This window comes from Megalops cyprinoides, chromosome 7, assembly GCF_013368585.1.
Source record: "Megalops cyprinoides isolate fMegCyp1 chromosome 7, fMegCyp1.pri, whole genome shotgun sequence".
Lineage (NCBI taxonomy): Eukaryota > Metazoa > Chordata > Actinopteri > Elopiformes > Megalopidae > Megalops > Megalops cyprinoides.
In genome coordinates this window covers 27,252,302-27,275,307 of record NC_050589.1, presented here as the reverse complement: position 1 = coordinate 27,275,307, position 23,006 = coordinate 27,252,302, and the positions used below count along the sequence as shown (strand labels likewise).

Here is a 23,006-nt window from a genome sequence, read left to right as displayed (position 1 = left end):
ATGTTAATTGTTATAATGCAGTGTTATAGTTTAAATCAAGTGAGACCCAAAGAAAAATGGCCTCACCCCATTTACAGTGTATTTGGGATTACAATCTCTTGGGAATAAATAGGTGCTTCTGGATTGTTTGTGCTGTGTCTGTGCAGACCGACTTGAGAGTTTCAGATATCTGGCAAGGTGCCAGAATCACTGGTAATTAAAAGCTTGTCATAAATGACAATACAGTTACCAGTGCAAAGCCCGATGGCAGCTGGGACAATATTACTCAGTGATTTGAACTACTGTCGCTGATAAGACACCATCTGGAACATGGTACAGTTTATCACTGCTCTGTACAAAGCCTGCCCTTCTACACTCACCCCCCAACAGGTTTGCTTATCAAACAGTCAGCATATCAGCAATTGTTTTCTCGATAAATATGCTTCTATCTATTCTTATAAAGAGCCATTCTTTTTCTTTTTTTTTTTGATGAGCGACCCGATGTTGTCATCCCAGGACACCAGTTCTGTGACAGCGTAAATAAAACTTCCCTGAAAACGCTGCAGAGGCTTCTGTGAATTCTCACCGGCTCCCGTGACCCTGCTTTGACTATCCGCAGAGCTTCCATTGTTCTTGTCACGCTCACAGAAAGGTAGAGCGTGTATGCTGAGGTGATGTCCCTCAATCAAAAAGCACGTTGTACCTTTGTATGTTTTTTTTTAATGATTAACCATTTATTTATTTATTTATTATTTATTTCTGAGAGTTTTTTAATCTTAGTTTGCATACTGCTATTGTACTGTCCTGTTTTTCTTGTTTTTTAATTTTTAATTTTTTTTTTATTTCCAGAGCTATGGCTTTGAATGCCGTGTGGAACACTGCCGTTGTGCCTCGGAGGTTAGCATCCCGGGAGTGGCTCTGCTGTTGTGCCCTCGTGGGTATTTGGTGATTTACAGGCTGGGAAGGACATTACCGTTGTGCCCTTCAGCCAGTTGGCTCAACTGAACCGATTCAGTGAATATCCTGATGCTTAATGGCTGATGAGTAAGATGTGTACTTTGTGTGTGCTGTATTAAAGTATCTGCTATGCAAATCATTGCAAATAGTTCAATTTTTTGACAGAAACTAACCTTACATAAATAAATAAACAAATAAACACCACTTTAGCAAAGATTCATTATCACTATGAAAGCAATGAAGCCTGTGCGCATTAACCTGTCTCCTAAGTTCACCTGTTGAATATGTGAAGGCATTTTTGTCACTCATCTAGGTGATACATGCCGTTGTTGTAGCTAGCAACAGTTGCTATCCAGTCAGTCACTGTGATGATTTTCAATAAAAGATTAGTGTTTTCAGACAAAAGCCCCATAGGACTGTCGCTGTGCATTTAATGGCCCTGTGCCAGTAAAGCAAGCCCCCAGGCATAACCGTTCCTCCATAATCACTGCCTGATGACTGGATTTGGCATCTGCTTGCTGAACATATTGAAGTGAACAGTATTGTCTGACAGGCTTAAAATCTACATGGTATCACAGAAAAAAGCACTTACATTGCATTCCTTTTGGCAAATGTCTATCCTTTCCTTAAAAATTAAATAAAAGAAAAAAGATCTCACTGATAACTGAAACCAGCTTGGTATTGTGCCTCTCCAATCCATGTCATCACCATTCGTATTAAAGTGTTTCATTTTTGGAAGACATTCTTGTTCAAGTGATTCTTATTGTAATGTGACTATTAAAACATGTTTGAAATTGCTTGTAAAGGAAACAGTTCTTTGTTGATTGTTTTGACAGTTTTTAGAGTCTCTCTTGGAAAAGGACTGGACTAACTTGTTTGGAAAAACCCAGCAATACTGCATTTAAAATTCTGGCAGTTTGCATTCCAGTTAACTGCACCTGTGGTGCCTGATACAGGAGAGGGACAGATTTCATCACAGAGATAGATCAGATAAAAGCAGGACCTGATAAATTGGCTTCGACAAGCCTGCGGAAATAGATTATTCATGAAAACCTTAACACATGCCATATTGTTTCCTCCTATCATGCCTTTATATGATCCGGTTATCCATCACAAGAATTACAAATATCACATGACATGGGTACACTTGAAAGGGTTTTCAGATGGATTTATTGATGGTTAATGATGATATCAGTCACAATTTCAAGTGAACAATCCTGGCCATGGTGTTGCCATGTGTTCTTCCCCATATCTCCTTGCTGATTTTTTTGTTTGACTTTTTTTGCAGATTGTGATGACAATCATAATTTGGAATCGCCACGCACAGCACCCTTCGTGCGGCCTTTGACACTGATGGAAGCATAGAGGAAAACCGGAATTTTCAGGCTCTGGGGGGCTGGCGTAGCTCTGTGTATGGTCATATGACCGCCCCCCTGCCCAGGTGTGAGGGTTTTACAGTTTGAAGGAATCCCCCCTTGTTCAATGAACACTGACCACAAGCAAATTAGATAAACACAGGGATCGAGAAAGGGGATTCCCCGAGCCCTGTGAAACACAATGGCAAATTCACCAGCGGACTGCGAGGCCACTGGCAAACAGGTCAATCAACCTTAATCCCATACTTATTATTTTATGGAGGGTGTTTTTGGATTTAGATTTTATCGAATGCAGATACGGTCACACTCCATTGTGTAGGACGAATGCTTACGGGAAGAGGGATATTGGAGGAAGAGGCTGGGACTACTGCTATATTCAAGATGACATTCATGCCAAGCCACATTTATGAAATTATAAGCATGTTGCCATCAATTCAATGGAGCTTTTAAAGAAACCATCCCAGAGGCATTCTGTGACTGCTGCTATTGTTACAGAGGGCTAATTAGCATGCTAGAACAGAATACTGGTGCCGTTTCAGTATTGAGATGTTTGGGATATAATTTATCAATTTCTTATCAGTGAAACAGCACCAGAGTAGTGTATTTGAAGCGTTTATGAAAAAAGAGTAACTTCAATGTGCTCAGGTGTCTCAGATCGATGTCTTCGTATTATAAGGTGACCCACAGAATATACAGCATTTGCTTTTGCTTTTAAGGAAAAATGCATAAGGAAAAAAGAAAGAAAGAAAGAAAAAAGGATGTTTCTGGAAAACAGAGTATATAAGACTGGAAATGGGTGTTTAGTTTAAAGTTAATGAAACTTTAATTCCTTTAATGAAAGACTAGTGAAGAGACAGCTTTCCCTTGGTGATGATTAAAATTGTTAAATGCTGTGCTCCAAAAACTGTTCATGTATGTTTTAACCGGTTTGCATTTTTAAATGTCTGTGTTAAAGAAGGATCCTTTTTTAAAGACCAATTCAACAACAATGTCCAATAACAGATCTGATCTCACCAGTCTCATACTTGAAACAGGTTAATTGCAATTGAATTTGTTTAATTATAAGTGTGTGTGTGTGTAAATTGTCTAAGCCAGCTGGTTCATTGGCCCCACCTGCCTAGTTAAAAACAGGTGTGTAACTGCTGTTGGAGGGTTACCCTTTTGAGAGAAGTTAGTGTGACTGTGTGCTCTGCCTGGCTCATATGTTTTCTAACATTTCTATCCTTTTTTCTATGAGAAGCATCAGCCAGCTCCTTTGCAAGTCTCCAGTACAACTTTTAAATGCATGCCTTATGTTAAAAAGGTTTAAAACAATGAATTATTTTCTACAGTATTCTTTCAGAAAAGCATGCTTTTTGGAGGCCTCACCAGGCCTCGGAGCTTTCGAGAGGGAAGTTCTCCAGAGAGCTGGAAAGATGCACACTTGTCTTATTGTTCTTTTTGCACGGCCCATGGAAAACCACCTCAATGGGCTTTGACCTCCTGAGCAGAGGAGGAGTCCAGCATAAAAAACAAACACATCCTATGAGAAAGCAGACCACACAGGGTGTCCTGTGATATTGGCTAAGCTGTTCTGAGGTGATGTGAAATTTAGGCACTTTTTCCAATTAAACTGTATGTACTCTCTGTAGTTATATTTGAAGGCATTTTTTTCCAAAAAAGATCATTGCCATTTCCATTTGCACAATATCCCCTTTGTGAATATTTGTTAAAGTGCATGATTCACAAAAGGAAGGAGCCACCCTTCAGTGATTTTCTGTATCTTGAATCCTAACATCTCGCATTTAGTTGTTCGGGCTGTTGTTAATACAACCTCTCAGTGAGGCTTTGTAATGATTTCCTTGCAGATCCCCATCGATCCAGCTCATTCGGAGCTGGCCGCTGTTAATTGGTAGCGCTTTCACCCTTACAAGCCTGACAGCCGGAATAGAGACATCCGGATCATTACACAGCATGAAACCGATAACCGCTGTGATGTACGTGGCTTCTCCAAGTTAAATACTCCTGCTCCCCGGGAAGCCTTCTTGCTGCCCTGTTAAACCTGCTGTTTGCAACTGCTCTGAGAGCCAGATATTCAGTGGAAGGCATGCCCACTTTCCAGAGCAGGGAGGCTCCTCCATGATCCTTGGTTGGGGGCATGATTCCAGGAAACTGGTGTGCGACCAGAGCAAACAAATCTATTTAGCCAAAGAAAAGATTGGGTGACGTTTTTGCAAAGCGGGGGATCGCGACAGTGCACACTCTGAGAGCCGTTACTGATATAACAACATGCCCAAATTCTCAAGAGCCTGGACGCTGCTGCAGACTCAGTAGAAACCCGGCACAGGGTGAAATAACTGCCAGATGTCATAGTGTAACTGACAGTCAGGGGGGTCGATTCAGAGATGTCCATCCACTTTGTTTACAACATATCCGGGCTTTGTGCCATAGGAGTGAGGAGGCAAGGCAATTTTTCCATGAAATTTTCAACCTCTGTGTCAGTTCCCATTCTTCCACTTGTTTGTATTTTACATCTGCGGTCCGGGACAGCTCCTCTGGCGAATGGTTGGGCTTTAAGGACCCGGTTAATTGATTTATAATCCATGGCCCATAAAGTGACGAGCTCTGGGAATGGCGTAGATAAAAATCCCAGAAGGAAAACTCCAGTAAAATTTGTGTCCCACGGGACCAGTGCGTTCGTCAACGTACATGGGTCCATAAACGTCTTTTTGGGCAAACAAATGTTTTATCTCCCTCACATAAAACTGAATACGTACATAAATCATTTGTTTTCCCTGCAAAAGGAGATAAGATGCAAAAAGCCCCCAAATTAGGAGCATATTCTGCATAGGACTGTTTTTCATTTATATGGGGAGCTTGCAAACATGAGTCACGGCATTTTAACCATGGAATTGTAACCACTGGCTTGGCTTTGTCATGGAGGGCGATGTATTTTTCTTTTCTTTTCTTTGGAGGGTCACTCCTTCCTTGTGCAGCTGTTTTGTTGAGGTCAGGGAGTTATACACAAAGCCTCATTCTTAATAAGCCACCCACACATTGGTCATCACAGTACAGCTCGTATATGTTTTAGATGCTGAGCTCAGCGAACACTTAACATTCTCTCAATATGACAGTCACAAAGTCATAATGATGTGATGTGCTGGACTGGGCCATTGTCCTTGGTATTAAAACAAGGTGTTAATGTGCAGGTAGGTGTGCACTCCATCACACTTTTGAAGAAGTTGTGCTTAGAAGTGGGTGGATATGACACGTAAATAATTCAGCTAGTGACCATAACACCAAATGACCAAACAAGTATTTCCACATATGAGCATTTTGTATCCCTATAGCTGAGCTCAATCACAGTGAAAAATAATCAAGCAAGACAATCTTTGGAAAAACAGCTGTTGCTTAGATATTTACAGATTTCACTTTGGGAGCATGCGTGGGCACAAGGTCACATGTGGAAATTACCTTAGTATGGCAAGCAGTCAAGTATTTACTAAAGGAACACATAGATTACTTTCTCCATGGAGACTTTTGCACAGTAAAATAATACCTGGATTTGCAAAAGGTCAATACCCAGGGTAGCACCTGACCCTTGTGATGTCACAGGGGGATGAACAACTGCAGTAGTGGGTGGTTATACCACTGATGCACCTGCAGACAATCAGCACTCGCCAAATGGATTCCTAACCCCTCAAGCATGCCTGTGTGTTTATACATGATACTCAAAAAGCATTGCAAGTCAACCATAAAGTACTACAATTTTCACAGGTCTAAAACATTTTGTTTTAAAATGTTCAAAACAAATGCTCATTTTTTATTATGCAATACTGTAAGCTTATGTGTTTGATCTTAAAAGTGCTTAAAATGTCTGAGCACAGTGTAATCACTGACTAGCCTTAAATGATCTTGTTCGATAGAAGATTTTATAGCATACACACCTTAAAATTTGAGAGAAATTTAAATAATGGGTTTTAAATGACAAGTGAAAAAAGCAAATTACTTTCCCTAAGTTTTGGTGAAATTTAACAACAAGTTTATTTGAAAAGTGAAAAAAAACAAACAAACATACAAGAGAAAAGATCCTGTGAAACAAGAGCTGTCTTTGCTAGTGAATCTTGCAGTAGCGGCAGTGGCAGCCATACTGTTCTTTTCTTTACCCACAAAAGGAACGGTCTCTCCTGTCCTGGTTGCTCTTTGTTTAAGCATGAGAGAAGAAACCTGAGGAAGATTCTCCCTGTTTGAGCATATTGCCTGCCTGCAAGGTGCAAACGGTGCATCCCCTCTCTCTCTCAGAGCACTGCCAGCTCTCACAATAGCAGCAGAGGAGTGCCTCCGGTGGTGATACTTCAGGAAATATTCAGTTACGCTGGCATGGCAACGTGAGAGGTGTCCCATTTGCACTGCCTGGAAGCAGAGTCAAAAACTGGAGGGAGCACGGTATCAATGAGGGCCACTCTTCCTTCCACGCCAGACCTGTGAAAAACGTTACTTTACCATCACTCCTGTTTCCCACTTGTCTTCCTCTTCCCCGACTCCAGCATTTGGTGAACAAGCTGTTTAGAATCTGTCTTCCAGGAAGTCTTTCAAGAAAAAAGTCGTCTCTTTGAGGATGCTGCAGTATATTTGTTCATTAGTTCGCTAGGACTGAGTGTGACAGTCATGGCCTAACTTGGCATTTTTTCACAATATCCTATTACAAAACCCACCCCAGAACAGCAGCCTCTGATAAACCACTGGGGATGTGTGTCTTAGGCCACTTCTGCTTCCTATAAATAAGTTAAAAATGGAGCAAAGAGTTTTGCTCTCCATTGTTTTGTAAACAGATCCCAAAGAAGAAATGCATTTATGATTCATCCACCATATTTCTTCATTTTACGTTTCATAGTATACTGTGACGCTGTGCCATCCTTGGCTACAGATGCCAGTGGTAATGACAGAATAACACCATATTAAATGCTGCCATAAAGTATGTTTGATTTTTAAGTTCACAATGGATTGTTCTGTTGGGAGGTATTTCATGTTGCCTGTTACTGCGAATGTATCAGAGGCATACTCAAAGGTGATCTAATAACTAACTTCCTTAAGAACTGTAAGTGATTTTGTGCTTGTTTTTACAGGCATGCTGAAATCCTTGCTGTGCAAATACAAATACAAATACCATAAATACCATCTATTGTCCAAATCATGAAAAACACAGTCTATCATCTTCTTGTCTTTAGCTACCAGTATGTAGCTTTTGTTTGTCACTAACTTGTTTATCCTAACATGTGGGTGACTGAAAAAAATGTGATAACCCACACAAGACAGATAAAGATGAAGTGAGTCTTGTTCACAATTGGTTTCACAGTTTCAGCTCTTGACATGTGCTAAATGTTATTAATCAAAAATAAAAAACTATCATTGACTGAATAATTTGAAATTGCACAGTGTCTCATTTTAAAGACGGTCCTCAGCCATGTAACCATTGTAGTCAGTGTGTAACCAGTGAGACTCCATCCACTGGCCTTAGAAACAATATGCAGCATAGTCCATCCATGCCTGTACCCTCAGACCAAAAAATGGATTCCAGTTCTGGTTATGCCTTGCTATTTCAACAGCCATTTATGAACAGAGGATGAGTCAAAATTCATGTTTAATACAACATGGTGTCTTCACCATGGTGATTTCAGATGGATGAGCACTGTTGTGAATTTCAGGGTATTTGGATGTCACACATGGCTGCAGCTTTGCTGTACCACATGGCAGTGGAGAGAGACACCTAATAGCACACCTACACTAAGTCAATTCATGACTCATCAACTTCCAAAGAAAGAAGGTGGAAAATAAAACGGCTTTTCTTATATTTATGGCCAAAGACTGAAATGCTCTCTGTTCCCATTATGGAATGGAGAGTATAACTGGCATTGCTGCATGAATGCATCCTTTGCTGTTGCAAAAGTGAAGGAATTAGAAGAGGAAGAACAGACACTTTAAGGGAAGTGAGAGGATTCTGGTCAGATTTTGCAACATTGAGCCCTCTGTTACAAAGACAAAGAGTTGTAGTGTGACTCTTGTCATCACGGTTGTGGAAAGTTGTGGAGTGGAACATCAACAACCTTATCTCCCCGTTCACAAAACTCCCTGTTAGAAACATATTGCTTTGGAAATGTCTTTCCGAACAGATTGTTTAATTAATTAGTGCTTCTAATAAAACTCAGAAAAGTATCTTGCTAGATCGGTCATTTTCATTTGATTGGTGTGTTAGATCTAGATTTTGTCAGAATTGCATTATTTCCTTGTGTTTATTTCCATATACGCAGCTAAAACTGACTAGTTAATCCCCAGTGCTACAGCTCAAAGGAAAATTTTCAACGAGGGCCAGAAAAATCACAACATCGTCTGTGTCGCAATTTCAATCAGTTTGTTTCCCTTTTCCTGCCATTTCAACACCACTGTATTTTGCCCGTTCCTCAATCAAACAAAAAGTGTCTATTTATCTTTTTTTTTGGTCATTTTTGTAGTGTGATACAACATGCTCAAGTGCTCATCAGTCAAACAGCTGCACTGCAGTGTGAGAGCCCAACAGCTATTCTGGAGCGGCACTATACAGTCCCAAGGTGTTGTACTGTATGACATTTACATTTACGTTTATTCATTTAGCAGACGCTTTTAACCAAGGCAACTTACAAGTGAGGTAGAGTACTACACTAGGCTTTCAGCACCTCCTGACCCTTGTCAAAGACCTATATGTCATTCCAATCATCCTCTGCCAAGGTGCTGACGTCCTCGGGGATATCTAAGGAAGCCATCATCTGACTATTCTTATTCACTTGAGCATGCCCAGGTACCACAAGACTCGCCTCCGTCACATTATCGCCCACATAACTTCCCTGTTTTCAAGGGTGAGCCACCAAAGACGGAAATTTGGCGGCAATCGACAGTGCGGCTCACCAACTGCACAGCAGCTCTCCAAACCAACCATGTGAAGTGTCTGTCACTCCCTCAACATGTGACAAGGGGCACGAGTCTTTTTTTATGACAGTTTGACCATGAGGCTGAGAACTGCTGGAATTAGGAAGCTGAGAAAGCACCTCTTTTTCTCCCTGAATGAGATCAGAGGAGCACACTCGTGGCTGGAGTGGTGCTCTGTACTCTCCTGGAAGCATGAGTTTAGCAATAACTAAAATGTTCACCAACTGCCACCAGCTGGCTAATAGCAAATGCTACTATCTTTTGGATTGCACCATACTCAGAATTCCATCTTGTCACAAAACGAAGAGCCACCTTGAATCAGCCACTATCTTCATAGCCATTGGGGGTCTGCAGGCTTTGTCACAACTGGCAGCAAACTGACTTCCATACAATTTGCATGATGCCTCTGGAGGCCAGCTGTTCCCTCCGAATTTGCACAACTCTGTAAGGATATTCACTGCCATGGGCTCCGCTATGAAGCAATAGAATCTAGCCAAATTTGCAGGCAGAAGAGAGAGACAGCTAGCTATTTCATAACAACAATTTATAGAGCACAAACTGGGCCGAGTCAACATGAAACCACATCAGCTCTCCTAACGCCAGTACTCTGCACCGCTGCTTGAAGACCGCATATTGTCAGATAACTCATTCACCACACAGATTGAAATCATGTTGCTAACAGTTGCTTCCTGCTGTCACATGAAATGTGCTGATGTACAAACATGTACAACTATCTCTTTACATACATGAGCAGGAAAAGCCTTTGAAAATTTCTTTCAAAAGCTACCTAACCACAATCATGCAGTCTTGCTGTGCTTTTTGATGTCAGAAAAGACCTAATTCAAATCAAATAATTATTTTGATCATGTGAAAATATATTATGGAAATATTCCTGAACGTATGTTGAGATTAATTCAATCTAGGGAATAAACTGACACCAAGGTACCTCTCAAAGCTACTAAACCTACTAGACCTGACCACTTCAGTCTTGGTAATGACAATCAGATTGTGAACCTTTCTCAGATTGTGAAGCCCTTTCCCTTCTCCTGCTGAGAACCAGCGAAGGCACCGGAGGAGGGGGTTCAGATGGATCAGGACTCTAATTGGTGTGTTTGCAGTAATCTGGGGCGGTGGGGGCACCACGGGGAGCTCAGTGACTCAGTGTGATCACAACAGAGGGAGGGAGACTGAGGGTCTGAGGGAGACTGAGGGAGGGAGAGGGAGATGCAGAGGGAAGGAGGAGAGGAGGGGAGAGGATGGAGTAAGAGAGAGGAAAAGGAGGTTTAAAGCTGAGAGTGGGCCAGGGGGAGGGTGGATCTCAGGACTGACCAAGGGCCTCTCCAAATGCCACCTGTGCCGTGGACGCTCGTGGCCCGGGCACACATGGATGCGGTGTACGTCTCGGTGGAGGTGGTCATCGGGCTGGCCTCGGTGCTGGGCAATGTCCCGGTGGTGCTGCTGCTTGCCTTCAACCGGGCCTGGCGGGAGACCACCTTCTGCTTCGTGGCTTCGCTGGCGCTGGCCGACGTCGCCGTGGGGACGCTCGTCATCCCGCTGAGCGTGCTGGTCAACCTGGGCGTGAGGACGCCGTTCCACGCCTGCCTCTTCCTCTCCTGCCTGCTCCTCGTCATCACTCAGAGCTCCATCCTCTCACTGCTGGCCATCGCCGTCGACCGCTACCTGCGGGTCAAGGTCCCCACCAGGTGAGTCCGGGCTCGGGTTGGGTTGGCACCTCCACTGCTGCCTCTATGTTATCACTCCTATTGGCTTTACTTTGTCATGCCCCCTGATCGAAAATTCAAAAGCCCCTCAATACTTCCTTCCATAGCATTGTGGTCACATAAGCTGTACTCAAGAAATCATCAGTACAAATCTAACGTCATTTTCAATCAGTGGGATTCCAAGGGAAGCAGTTTTAGATGGAGGTGGAGCAAAGTGGTTATTTGTGCTCTGATAAAAACTATGATCTTTGATGTAAATAATCATTCCTCAATTTATTTCTCATTTATTCTCATTTCCCTCTTTTTCAGTGTTTTTTCATGAATTTTGAATTCATATTTCATTAATTGTACTTATTTTCCTATCCTAAAAATTCATGCAGTGGTCAAAATATGCCAGTGGTGTCAGCCCAGTTAGCACTGCTGCTCCCCTCCACTGCTGTTTCTCTTTGTCCACCTGCTGGAGAACAGTGCAGTCTGACTCATTTTAATGCAAATCAACGGGCTGGACAGCCAAGCAAATTAAAATGATGAGAAAGTTTGTGTACGTTACACTGAGTCATTTTTGGTGTTTCAAGTTAGTTGTTAAGAATTAATGAGAGGGAAACGTCAATGTCTCATTTACTTTCAGTGTCAGTTCAGCTGGACTTCAGACAGAAAGAGTCATGACTGTATAATGCAACAATTCATGGCTTTCTGACAAACACCAATGAAAACATTTCACAAGATGCGCTCATTTCTGTATGGATTCTCCACTGTGTATCCAGGTGCAAGTCATATTAGATTTTTTTGCTTATGTCAGCCCTTACAGAGCTACTTCCAGTTATACTGAAATATCTAATGAAAGTCTGCTAACTGAAACCATGGGTTTATTCAGCTTCATGAGAGTCATGCTGGGAAAAGAAAAGATTACATTTGCATACATACATGACAAATGACTGTCACAGTACCTCAGCTGTCAAACTTATTACATACAATTCAAACAAGACTGACATTTTCGTCAAAGACGTCCGCGGACATATGATCTGTTCACACAAATATTTCCTTTCTGTAATGTTTTCAGGTCAGACTCTGTTGTTGGCCTTCAAAAACAGCTGCACAACCAAGACAGCAGACAAATTTGTACAAGTTCTTACACTTGAAAGGATTTTTCTGACAAAACAAAAAAATCTGACTGACAAAAAAATCAAGCACATATGCTGCTCTAAAAGATCTCGGGGTTATGTTCAAATTTTCAATCAATTCAGCAACAAACTTTCTAATCCATCAGTTCCTTTCTTCTCTGTTTATTTCATGTAAATATGGAAACTGGCTGGTTAAAAACAGAAACAAGTGAACCGAGACCCAATTATGGTGCAGACTGACTCACATTTTGGTGAAGTTTGTTTGCAGAGAAACACTGCATTTTTGAACACGGTTGTGGATTGTCCATACATATTGTAAAATATCTGGAGAGATTTCTGAGATTTTTTCTTTTTTTTTCAGTTCTTAATAAAATCAAATTTAAAATGAAAGTCTTCACCAGTTCAGCTAATACCAGTATAATCCCTATGAACAACACAGAGGAAATGGTTTAAGAGTACCCCAGTTTACATACTCTGTCTTGCCTACTTTCACCTGTCCCTCAGGTACGGTGTCATCATGACACAACAGCGGGCGTGGGCGGTGGTGTGTGTGTGCTGGCTGCTCTCCATCCTCACCGGCATGGTGCCCATGCTAGGCTGGCATGGTCAGGACCCGCAAGGCAACCTCAGTGCGGGCAGCATTGTGTGTGAGTTCTCGGCTGTCATGCGACTGGACTTCATGGTCTACTTCAACTTCTTCGGCTGCGTGGTGGCGCCGCTCGCCGTCATGATCAGTTTGTACACCGAGATCTTCCGCGTCATCCGCTGCCGCCTCGGCCGGCGCGCCAAGACCGCCGGCGATGCCGGGAAGTACTACCGCCGGGAGCTGAGGCTGGCGAAGTCGCTAGCCCTGGTGGTGCTCCTCTTTGCCCTCTGCTGGCTGCCCCTGCACATTACGAACTGCGTCATCCTCTTCTGTCCTGGGTGCGAGGTGCCCAAGAGGGCCAGGTATGTTGGCATTTTCATGTCGCACGTCAACTCTGCCGTCAACCCCCTGGTGTATGCCTTCCGCATCGAACGCGTCCGCGCCATGCTCGCCCAGACACTGCGCCAGTTCTGGGGGAGACCGAAGAGCGCCCGCCCGACCGCCCACCTCGCCCTGAGCACCCCGGGCGGAAAGCAGCATGTTTATTTCCTTAATATCATCAACGGCCTCAAACAAGTGCAACCGGTATGTTCTGGACAGTTATCAAACCAGCAACCACATGGTGTATGCCCCCACTAAAAACACAACCAGCTGATGCATATGCCCAGTGTTCCACCACACTGAACACTGATCGACTTAGTGTAACTCTATTGCGGGATGTCAGCCTCTGCAGGAGAGTCACACACTCAGAACCATGGTACTAATTCTCAGCATCATCACCAGCTGGTACCAGGACCTGACAGGTTGAATGTGCTATAATCATCCGTACTAAATCACTGAGGCCTGTTAGCCTTGGAGGGGCACTAAAAACAACACTTTGCTGAAGCGTGCGCTCAAGTCAGTCACCGCACATGTGGTTATGTTACATTGCCCCCTACATCACACTTTGGGTAGAGACCAACACTGACCAAGACAAGTGTAACCCACAAACCCATGTCTCATGTTCATGTCTCCAGCAAGATAAATTTTGATGGCGCCTTTGTAATTGAAATATGGAAAAACACAGCAAAATTTTGTTGCTTGTTTCTGAAACTTCCCCTTCGTACAGTCACTGCAGCATGATCACTGTGACCCTTGTTCAGAATGTTCTAGTTGACCAAATAGTTTACAGTGAATTGGTCATGTATTATATTTATCACAACATTCATAGATTTGACCCTTACTCTAGCAATGGAGGTAATAAAATATGGAGGGTAAACTATATGTACTGGTCACAAATCAAAAACAAGTGATAAATCACATATACTGTCATTGATGCTTGGAATGCTTGATTCCATTGATTGATTGGTGTACTGACACAAAGGAGAGATAGCATGGATTAGCACGGATGCACACAATTGTAAAAGTCATTCATTAGACAAAACTGGAGACAGGCCTGCTGGGCTGCTCAATGAAGCCTCTAAAACTGGAAAATATGGATCGGTTTTATTTGTATCTATTCTGTCCCCATTTCTCTCATCTGCAAACTGTCAATCCTTGGATTCATGCACACTTTTAGCAGCCTGTTAAAAACTTTCCTCTGGCATGCAATTCATCTCATCAACCACCATATTGTCTGTAATCTACACATTAATGGTGTAGAAGAGGGGGTTGGAGGACACATCCTCCATACACAACCACACACTTTTTGCAAACAGGGCTCAATATCAGATGGCACGGCAGCGCCGTTCTCAGGGTTATTTTTATCAATTTGCAGCATTCTGCTTTCCCATGGGTGTAATGACTAATTTAGTCTGACTTTAAAAGTACACATCACTTCCTTTTGGATAGAGTGTGGCCCGCAGCACACTGAGGCGATGTGTACCTTTACAATCAGCCTAAATTGGTCAGCAAACCCACGGGAATGAAAATTTGTGCGCAATGGATAAAAATAACTTCGAGAACAGTGTTGCAGCACAATCCAAAGTCAAAGTGTACTTTATTGTCATTCCAACCATACAACAAGTAATGTACAGCAGAACGAAATTGTGTTTCTCCGAGCCCAATGCTCAATGTGCAAGGTAAGTACAGGCACAAGTAAGACAACAACATAAAGCTGGTACTAGCAGGACAACATCGGGTGGACATAATATACACCACAGACAGACAAGATAACATATCAGCATGTAAGACAATCTAAGCTAAATATACACAAAAACTATACAAGAACTGTACAAAAACTATACAAAAAAATGCACATAGTTTTCACAATTGCACTAAGTTTCCACAGTGGGTATATTGCACATACTTTACACTGTGAGTGTATTGCTCAATGTAACATTGATGTAAACAGGCACCAGTGGATGGTTAAAGAGTGCTCAGTGGTGAAGGCACTGAATTGTTGCTCAAAAATAGCAGCATAGGGAATAAGGGCATATGTGATTCAGTCAGTCTGTGCGCATGTATGGGCAGTCCAACAGCCAGCATGTCTGTGTATTGTTAATGTGAGTTGAGTATTCTGATGGCCTGTGGGAAGAAGCTATTTCTGAGTCTGGCAGTCTTGCACCGCATGCTACGGTAGCATTTGCCAGAGGGCAGAAAGGTGAACAGTCAATGGGCGGGGTGGGTGGAGTCTCTGATTATTTTGGTGGCTCTGCTAAGGCAGCATGACAGATGTAGTTCCTGTATAGACGGGAGGGAGGTCCTGATGATTTTCTCTGCTGTCTTCACCACTCTCTGGAGGGACTTCTGGTCTGCGGCCGTGCAGCTGCTATACCAGACTGAGAGGCTGCTGGTCAGAATGCTCTCGATTATGCCTCTGTAGAAAGTTGTGAGGACGGGGGGGGGTTTGCTCTCCTCATCTGCCTTAGGAAGTGCAGGCGCTGCTGAGCCCTCTTGACCAGGGAGGTGGCATTAGTGGTCCATGAAAAGTCCTCAGTAATGTGCACCCCCAGACTCCACAGTGCTGCCATTGATTATGAGTGGGTTATGAACCATATGCTTCCTCCTGAAGTGATCTCTTTAGTCTTGTTGACATTCAGTGACAGGCTGTTGTTGTCACACCAGACGATGAGCTGGTTAACTTCCTCTCTGTAGGCCGATTCGTCATTGATGAGGCCCACCACTGTTGTCGTGGGTCATCAGGGTGAACAACAGCGGGCTCACGACACAGCCACAGGGACCCCAGTGTTCAGGACGATGGTCTCAGAGGTTTTGTTCCCGACTCGTACTGTCTGGGGTTTGTCAGTGAGGAAGTCCAATATCCAGTTGCACAGTGGGGTGTTGATGCCTAGTGGGCCAAGTTTTCTCAACAAGTGCTGGGGGATGACTGTGTTAAAGGCGGAGCTGAAGTCAATGAAGAGCATCCTCACATAACTGTTCTTGTTCTCCAAATGTGCCAGGCTCAGGTGAAGTGCTGCTTCTATGGTGTCATCAGTGGAGCAGTTAGGGTGGTATGTAAACTGGAGTGGGTCGAGTGCTGCTGGGATTCTGGATGTGATGTGGTCCTTGACCAGCCTTTCAAAGCACTTCATCATGATGGGAGTGAGTACTATCAGGCAGTAGTTATTGAGTGTTGATGCTGGTGACTTCTTTGGCAGTGGTGTGATAGTAGTGGCCTTGAAGCACGGGGGTACTATGGCTTGGCTCAGGGAGATGTTATAGATGTCCGTGAGGACATCTGTCAGTTAGTCCGCACATTCCCTGAGTACACACCCTGGTATGTTGTCAGGACCTGCAGCTTTCCGTGGGTTGACCCTATGTAGGGTCCTCTGGACATCAGCTGGGTCAAGGCAGAGTACTGCATCATCCGGGCTGGGGGAAGGGGTTTCATTGTTGTTGTGTTGTTCTTTTCCTCAAACCGGCTGAAGTAGGTGTTAATTGTATTGAGGGTGACAACACCGACTTGTTAAGTGTATTGAGGAAGTCGGTGTTGTCTGTAGCAGGCACGTAGCAGGCTATATAAATGTAAACCACTTCTACGTTTTTAAGAAAGATTATGATTAAACTGAGATTTCTTCCATATGAGCTAGCCAGGTAGCATTAGTGCTTTTATATTAACAGGACAGATCGTTGCTGTTAACACGACAGTTCCTTGCTCACTAGACTTACTATCGATTTTAAACAAAAAAAAGGCAAGTCCTGATGGTTAAAATGCGAGCGAGTTCATTTTGACTGCCTAGCAAGGGTACATTACAATGCGTTATTCTCATTTAGCAGACACTCTTACCCAGAGCGATGTACACAGTGGAGCTAATAAAGTGGTGCGAAAAGTTGCACAAACAGGCTACCACTAACCGGACATGAACAAGTGTCAGGGCCAAACATGGTGGTGAGGTCACAAATGTGTGCCTAGATTGGCATGTAAGTGCAGAGCAATATGTATATTATACATATATATACTTATATATAATATATATATACTTATACTATACACTTATATATAATATATAATATATAAATATTTAAGGACCATACCATTCAAAATATGACCCAAATGCATAGCACGCATGCAAGTAAACCTCCACATATCCAATTACATAAAACTCTGAAGTGCACTTCCAAATAGATCATTGCACATAAGAGGGTCAAAATATAAAATACAAATGAGGTACGGCAGAATTGCTGTGGCACTCAAAATCTGAACCTGCAACTTAACGTCACATATCCATTCCCCTCCCCACTATGCCCCATTACTGTACTACTCAGCCAGACTAGCTGAGTTAAAGAAGTGAGACTAGTGCCATGAGATCGATAACTCAGTCACTCAAGGTAACCTCTTGTAGCATCAAAATAAAAGCTACTTTCTTTACTCTATTCAATTTAGGTTGCAATCACGTGACCTGTCTCAAATTGATAGCTTTAACATTAGGATTACATTGCACTCATATTTCTTCGCTAGGCATATTCTCTTATCCAGAGCAACTTACAAAAAGTGCATTCGTTGGCTTTGGCTTGCAGCCATATAAGTACTGCATCATACTGTAATATGTAGTGCTATTGTGGCAAGCATTGCCACAATTTGCACTGTCATTACATACATACATATACAGTACTATTATTGTCATTTTCAGTCATCAAGCTTGTATCACCACAAGCTCCAGCTGCCATAAACAAACACTAAAAGTAACACTGACATGGCAAATAGTGCATGACTTCAGTTAATTTGGCGTTCAGATTCAGTTTTATTGCTCCCTTGTTATTTGAATGTTCCTTCCTACTGGACGTATTGATGGCACCACCAAGTGGCCAAATGATACACTAGCAGCATTGCAGTGATTATTGAATCCAGTATTTCTCATACAGTGATCCCACGTACTGCACAGGACTTGGTTTGATTTACGCTTTGAGTAACTGCCATCATCATAGAAATGAAGAACATGCAGGTGGCAAATATCCTTAACCAGCATTTTGGCATTTGGAATGCTCAATGCTTTTCCCCCATTTTATCCCACTTTGGAATGCCAGATTTGTTTAGTAACTGCCACCTTGCTGCATTTTGAAGGAGAGCTCCGAGTTACACATGCTCTCCCCAAAAAAGTGTGATGTCACTGCCCCACATGCTGAAATCCCAATGCCAAGCTCCTGCTTCAGACACAGCTCCACCAAGGCAAGCCTGTGAGCCCCTAATTTACCAGCGGGGGGTCACTGAAGAGCAACAGGATGGACAAGACCCTGGCCAGCCTAGTCACCCCTATGTCCTTAGCAGAACAAAGCCAGTTGGTTCTGTACCTGTGGGCTCCTGGTCATCATTGACTGACGACAAGACTGGGATTGAGCCACTCAGGAGTCATGTTAATCTTTGCAAAGTCATTGTAGTCATCATATACAACAAAGGTATTCTCATTGTTTATGTGTCTGGTCGAGTGTAAAGATTTGATTCTTCATTTTACTACTTACGTTAAAGTACTTAAAATACAGCTTCTACGTCAAACCATGCACTTATTTTTCTAAAAAGCTATATTACCTTCATTTGAATTGATTTATATCATAGACCTCCACAATTGCTAAAAACTGACCATCTGCTATATCAAGTGGTTTGATAACTGCCTCTACTATTTCGCCATGTCTTGAGATGGATTTCTATGTTGTCACCTCTTCAAAATAGACCACAGTAATACTAACCTCTTTTAGGAGTGACAAGACTACCTCCCAGTCTCTCTAAATCATGTCAGTGTGTACTGGCCTGAAAATCTATTGTGGTTTTAGAAATATATCTCAGATTCAAAGTTATTTGCTAGTGTCATAAAGGAATATACACCTGCTGCCAGAATATTTAGTGATGCAATGGAAGACATTTGCCAATATAAACTTGGATTGGTATGTTGCCAGTGTCGATGTAGTTCATCCTTGCGATGGCTTACATGAGCATCTCTGCTAGTACTACTGAATGGAGCTGTAAATGTAATGGACCCATGTAACACTTAGTTTTGCAGTCAGTCAGTGTATGTAGTTTCTTGATTTGTTTAGTTTCTTCATTATCTCCAGGCTCGACATTCAGTGGGTAAACCAACCCATTACCTGTACTCTGTCACCTAACTAATGAGGGGACACAGTGCTCATGCAACAGTCAGATTCACTCAAGTGTACCTTTGGCAGTATTGAATGATCAGTTTATATATACATTTACATAAATCATATAATTTATTCAATTAAAATCCACAATGGTTTCTTTTCAGAAAAGACAGCTGCACCAAAAATAGATTTCCTTTGGTGCTTTATGTGAGCCACCTGTCAACTATTTTACATCTGCATTGTTTAGTGGATATTTGTATTTATTTACTGAGGTTACATACATGCATACATACATACATAATTCTAACTTACATACATTGTCCAAGAGCACAACAGAGGTGCCCCAGCAGGGAATACATCCAGCAACCTCTGGGTTTCAAGCCCTCCTCCTTAACGCTACACCACATTGCTGCACCACTTGTGGGGTGGCAGTTTAAGACATTCTGGCTGAACGCAGAGACTGAAATCATTAAAGCACACAGAATACCAACACTTGAATATACAACACACTAAATGTACAATTAAATTGCAAAGAGTTTCTTTAAGTTTGCACCAATTAAACTGAAAATGGGAACTGGGTTTGAACAACATCTCATTAAGATGTTACACAAGTTAGTATATATATTTTGCTTGCAATTACAACATGCTCTTAGGCTGTATTACTGTGTGACTGTTTCGTTTTGTAATCAGAAGTCTAGGGTGCTTCGGTATGGAGTAAATATAGGACCTCTCTTCCTTCCTTGGGCGTTGTGTCGGGGAACTAATTCTCTTAACAGGGACGGGATATTGAAGAAGCACCTGGAATTTCAGGCAGCATCCACATCCAGAGTCATTTCAGCGGAAAAATGCACCATAATCATCACCCTTTGGGTTTAAATGTTCCTGGAACGCTTCAGGAGGTCAGTGAACACGTGGCGTCAGGACAACCGACCAAGCTGGTCTGTATCAGCCAAAGATCCGTGTGTTTGTAGGGCCTGCAGCCTTTTACATTCTCCAGCTACACAGAGAGAAAAACGATAAAAAGTTGGGGGTACAAACAGCTACTTGTTTGCAGTAAAGCACAAGCTGTCTGTTATTTTGCCAAATGAACACTGTACAGGGCAGGGGTCAGAACTGGAGAGTTCTCCGCTGTAATGGGCCTGCAGTGTTGATTGACTGAGCCATTTAGCTTATATGTAAATATTTGGTTTGAGGTCAGAACCACTTCCCTCTGACTTCAGGTCTGTGGTTGAGTAAGTGTGACACATTGATTTGCGTTGCTCGTTCCGCTTGACTGGATCTCATTTTTTGGCTTAATTGTGACTTCTACCACAAGTGGAATGCACTGGAAATATATCAGATTTGATTGCTCAAGAGGGCACTTTAGGGTAATTGGAGTGATACTTGGAAGGCAAATATATTTGTTATGGAGAAGAAACTGTTGAATGAAGCCCCTGAGTGGAGTGTAAAGGTCAAAGAAGGTCAACGGGGTCAAAAACATGTAGATGGGCCCAGTTTCATATGAAAAAGAATTGATAGTCTTCATTTTATCAGGTGACATACTGAAGACCATTTGGATTTTTAAACTGAAAGCATAATTGCCGTTAGCTTTAGGATTTACGATGAAAATATCTGGCTCACGGTTCAGTCATACCACATAGTGTTTGGTTTGCTTAAGGATTTCATTTTAAATTACTATGTACCTTAAATTACTTTAAAATGAAAAAAGTAGCATTTCCAAGTATCACTCCAATTACCCTAAGGTGCCCTCTTGAGCAATCAAATCTGATATATTTAGGTACTGCTACTCAAACCAAGGTGCAAAGAGCAATGCTGTAGGTAGGACAGACTCATTAAATATCTGTTTTTGTGACCTGAGGTCACGTGCAAGAAAGGAAAGACACAGATCTATCTCTCGCACAAACTTTGGGGGGCCATACCTGCAGAAGGGCACCCAAACAAGCCGGGGGTCCACTGCCTGCTCAATCCCCGGGTGGCATCTCGACCCTGGGAGCTGGCGTGTGTGCTCTGCCACGGAGGACATGTCTGGATAATCTCTGCATTACACACTGCCAGACCGCCGCAAGCCGAGGGCAAATACTTCCAGGGGTCTGGTGCTGCTGAAGCCCCAGTCATGGCGTGGCAGACCGGGCCCTCATTAATAAAAAGAGGCAGCTCCCATGACAGCAGCCACAATACCAGAGAAACACAGCCCAGTGACTTCCATTGGCAGTATGGACACAGGCTGGAGAGAGACAATGTGAAAGCACCATCTTAATTCACGGCTAATTCTGTGCTGTTTGCCACCGTTCCAGGGGTTCACCTCAGTCATCTTTTATGTAATAAAGACAACCACTAGAGGGTGATGTTGTGTCTGTTTTGTAAAGGGTGTTGTAAAATATTAAACTTGTGATGCCAATTTATTTATTACAGTCAGTTTAAATGTCATATTTTTTAGTTAGTTTGTTTTTCCCCATCTTAGAGGAATAAAGCATGGGGACACCATTAATTTATCAGACATAACTGTTTGTGTTTGCCATAGTCCTGTCAGCATATCACACAACCAAGGGAAAGCAGGAAAAAAAATTGTATAGCACAGGACTGCTATTGTTTATACAAATCTGATGAACTGATGAACTTGGGTGTTACTGATAAATTGGTTTGTGTTTTGTGCCTCTGAAAGGTAATGGCCATTTTCACATCAAGAATAGTATTTTCCTTTTCATGTCATCTCTGCGTTTACATCTTTCTACATACATAACATGATGTCATGATGTGGGATACTGGTAGGTCTGAAAAAAATCATTTCTGTGTTCCCTGGAAATAACAAAATCGCAGTTTGTTTTAATGGAACACCATGTTTTCACAATAACAGATAAGATTATTTTTTTGTCCAAGGAGGATAAGCCTATGAGGAGCGGTGCTGACAAAGGCCTCAGGACTACCTTTCTAAAAACCCCTATGAAAGACAAATAAATAAAGCTGAAAATTGAGACCGCCAACACGGCAGTGCTTGTAATTGAGGCAAAAAAAAGGTTGGGTTTCAAAGCAACAGACTGAAACCCAAACTTTTTTTTTTCCGCTCAGACAATGGCGGCTGCCGGGGTGAAGTCTTTTCACCGTAGCTGTCGGTGTTGATAAAATCCTGGCAGCCCGTCTTCTGTTTTCCAGGTCAATCATTTATCAGGGGGTTCTGGTCGACTGAGCAAAAAAGGAGACAGTAAAATATTATCGGCCCCGTGTTAACATTCCACCTGAGTTCTAATCAAGGTTTGCATGCAAGATGCAATCGCGATCCACCTAACTGTTGCGCCCGGGTCCCTGACTACAAAGGCACGCTCGGAGATTCCCAGAGTGCAGTGCTGATTTTGCACTGAGACGTACACAGGGAAAAGGTTCAGAGATGTGAGTTCACCTCTGGGGGAAAACTGATTTTTTTTTCTAGCTCTCTTTCTCTTTCCAAAACACTTTTTCTGTCATGCCATGTTTACCTTTCTTAAAAACCGACCCTGGTATTCAAGTTGATTCCCGTGTCTCTCTCTCAGACACACACACACACACACACGCGCACACGCACACGCACACACACACACACACACACACGCGCACACACACAGACACACACAGACACACGCACTCACACACATGATTCTGTCTCCTGAGCAGTGAAAGGGAATCTGATTCCAGGTAATTGACATCTTATCTTCTTTATTTACAACGCTGTCATTTATCCACTTTTCTCTGCATAATTGGAGCACCCTCGGCAAGGCCCAAAATAGAAGCGGGGAGCGGAGGCATCCTCTCTGCCCCCCCAACTGGTGCCCACAGGCGTGAACTTGTGTGTGCGGTCGTTGGC

At 42.7% G+C, this 23,006-nt stretch overlaps 1 protein-coding gene across 1 annotated transcript; it reads left to right on the top strand.

Moving 5' to 3' along the window:
• The first annotated feature begins 10,595 nt into the window (after positions 1-10,595).
• On the top strand, positions 10,596-13,710 carry LOC118780399 (adenosine receptor A1-like). Its single transcript, XM_036532855.1, has 3 exons — positions 10,596-10,954; positions 12,598-13,264; positions 13,696-13,710. The coding sequence occupies exons 1-3, from the start codon at positions 10,596-10,598 to the stop codon at positions 13,708-13,710; spliced, it is 1,041 nt and encodes a 346-aa protein (XP_036388748.1).
• Positions 13,711-23,006: the final 9,296 nt, after the last annotated feature.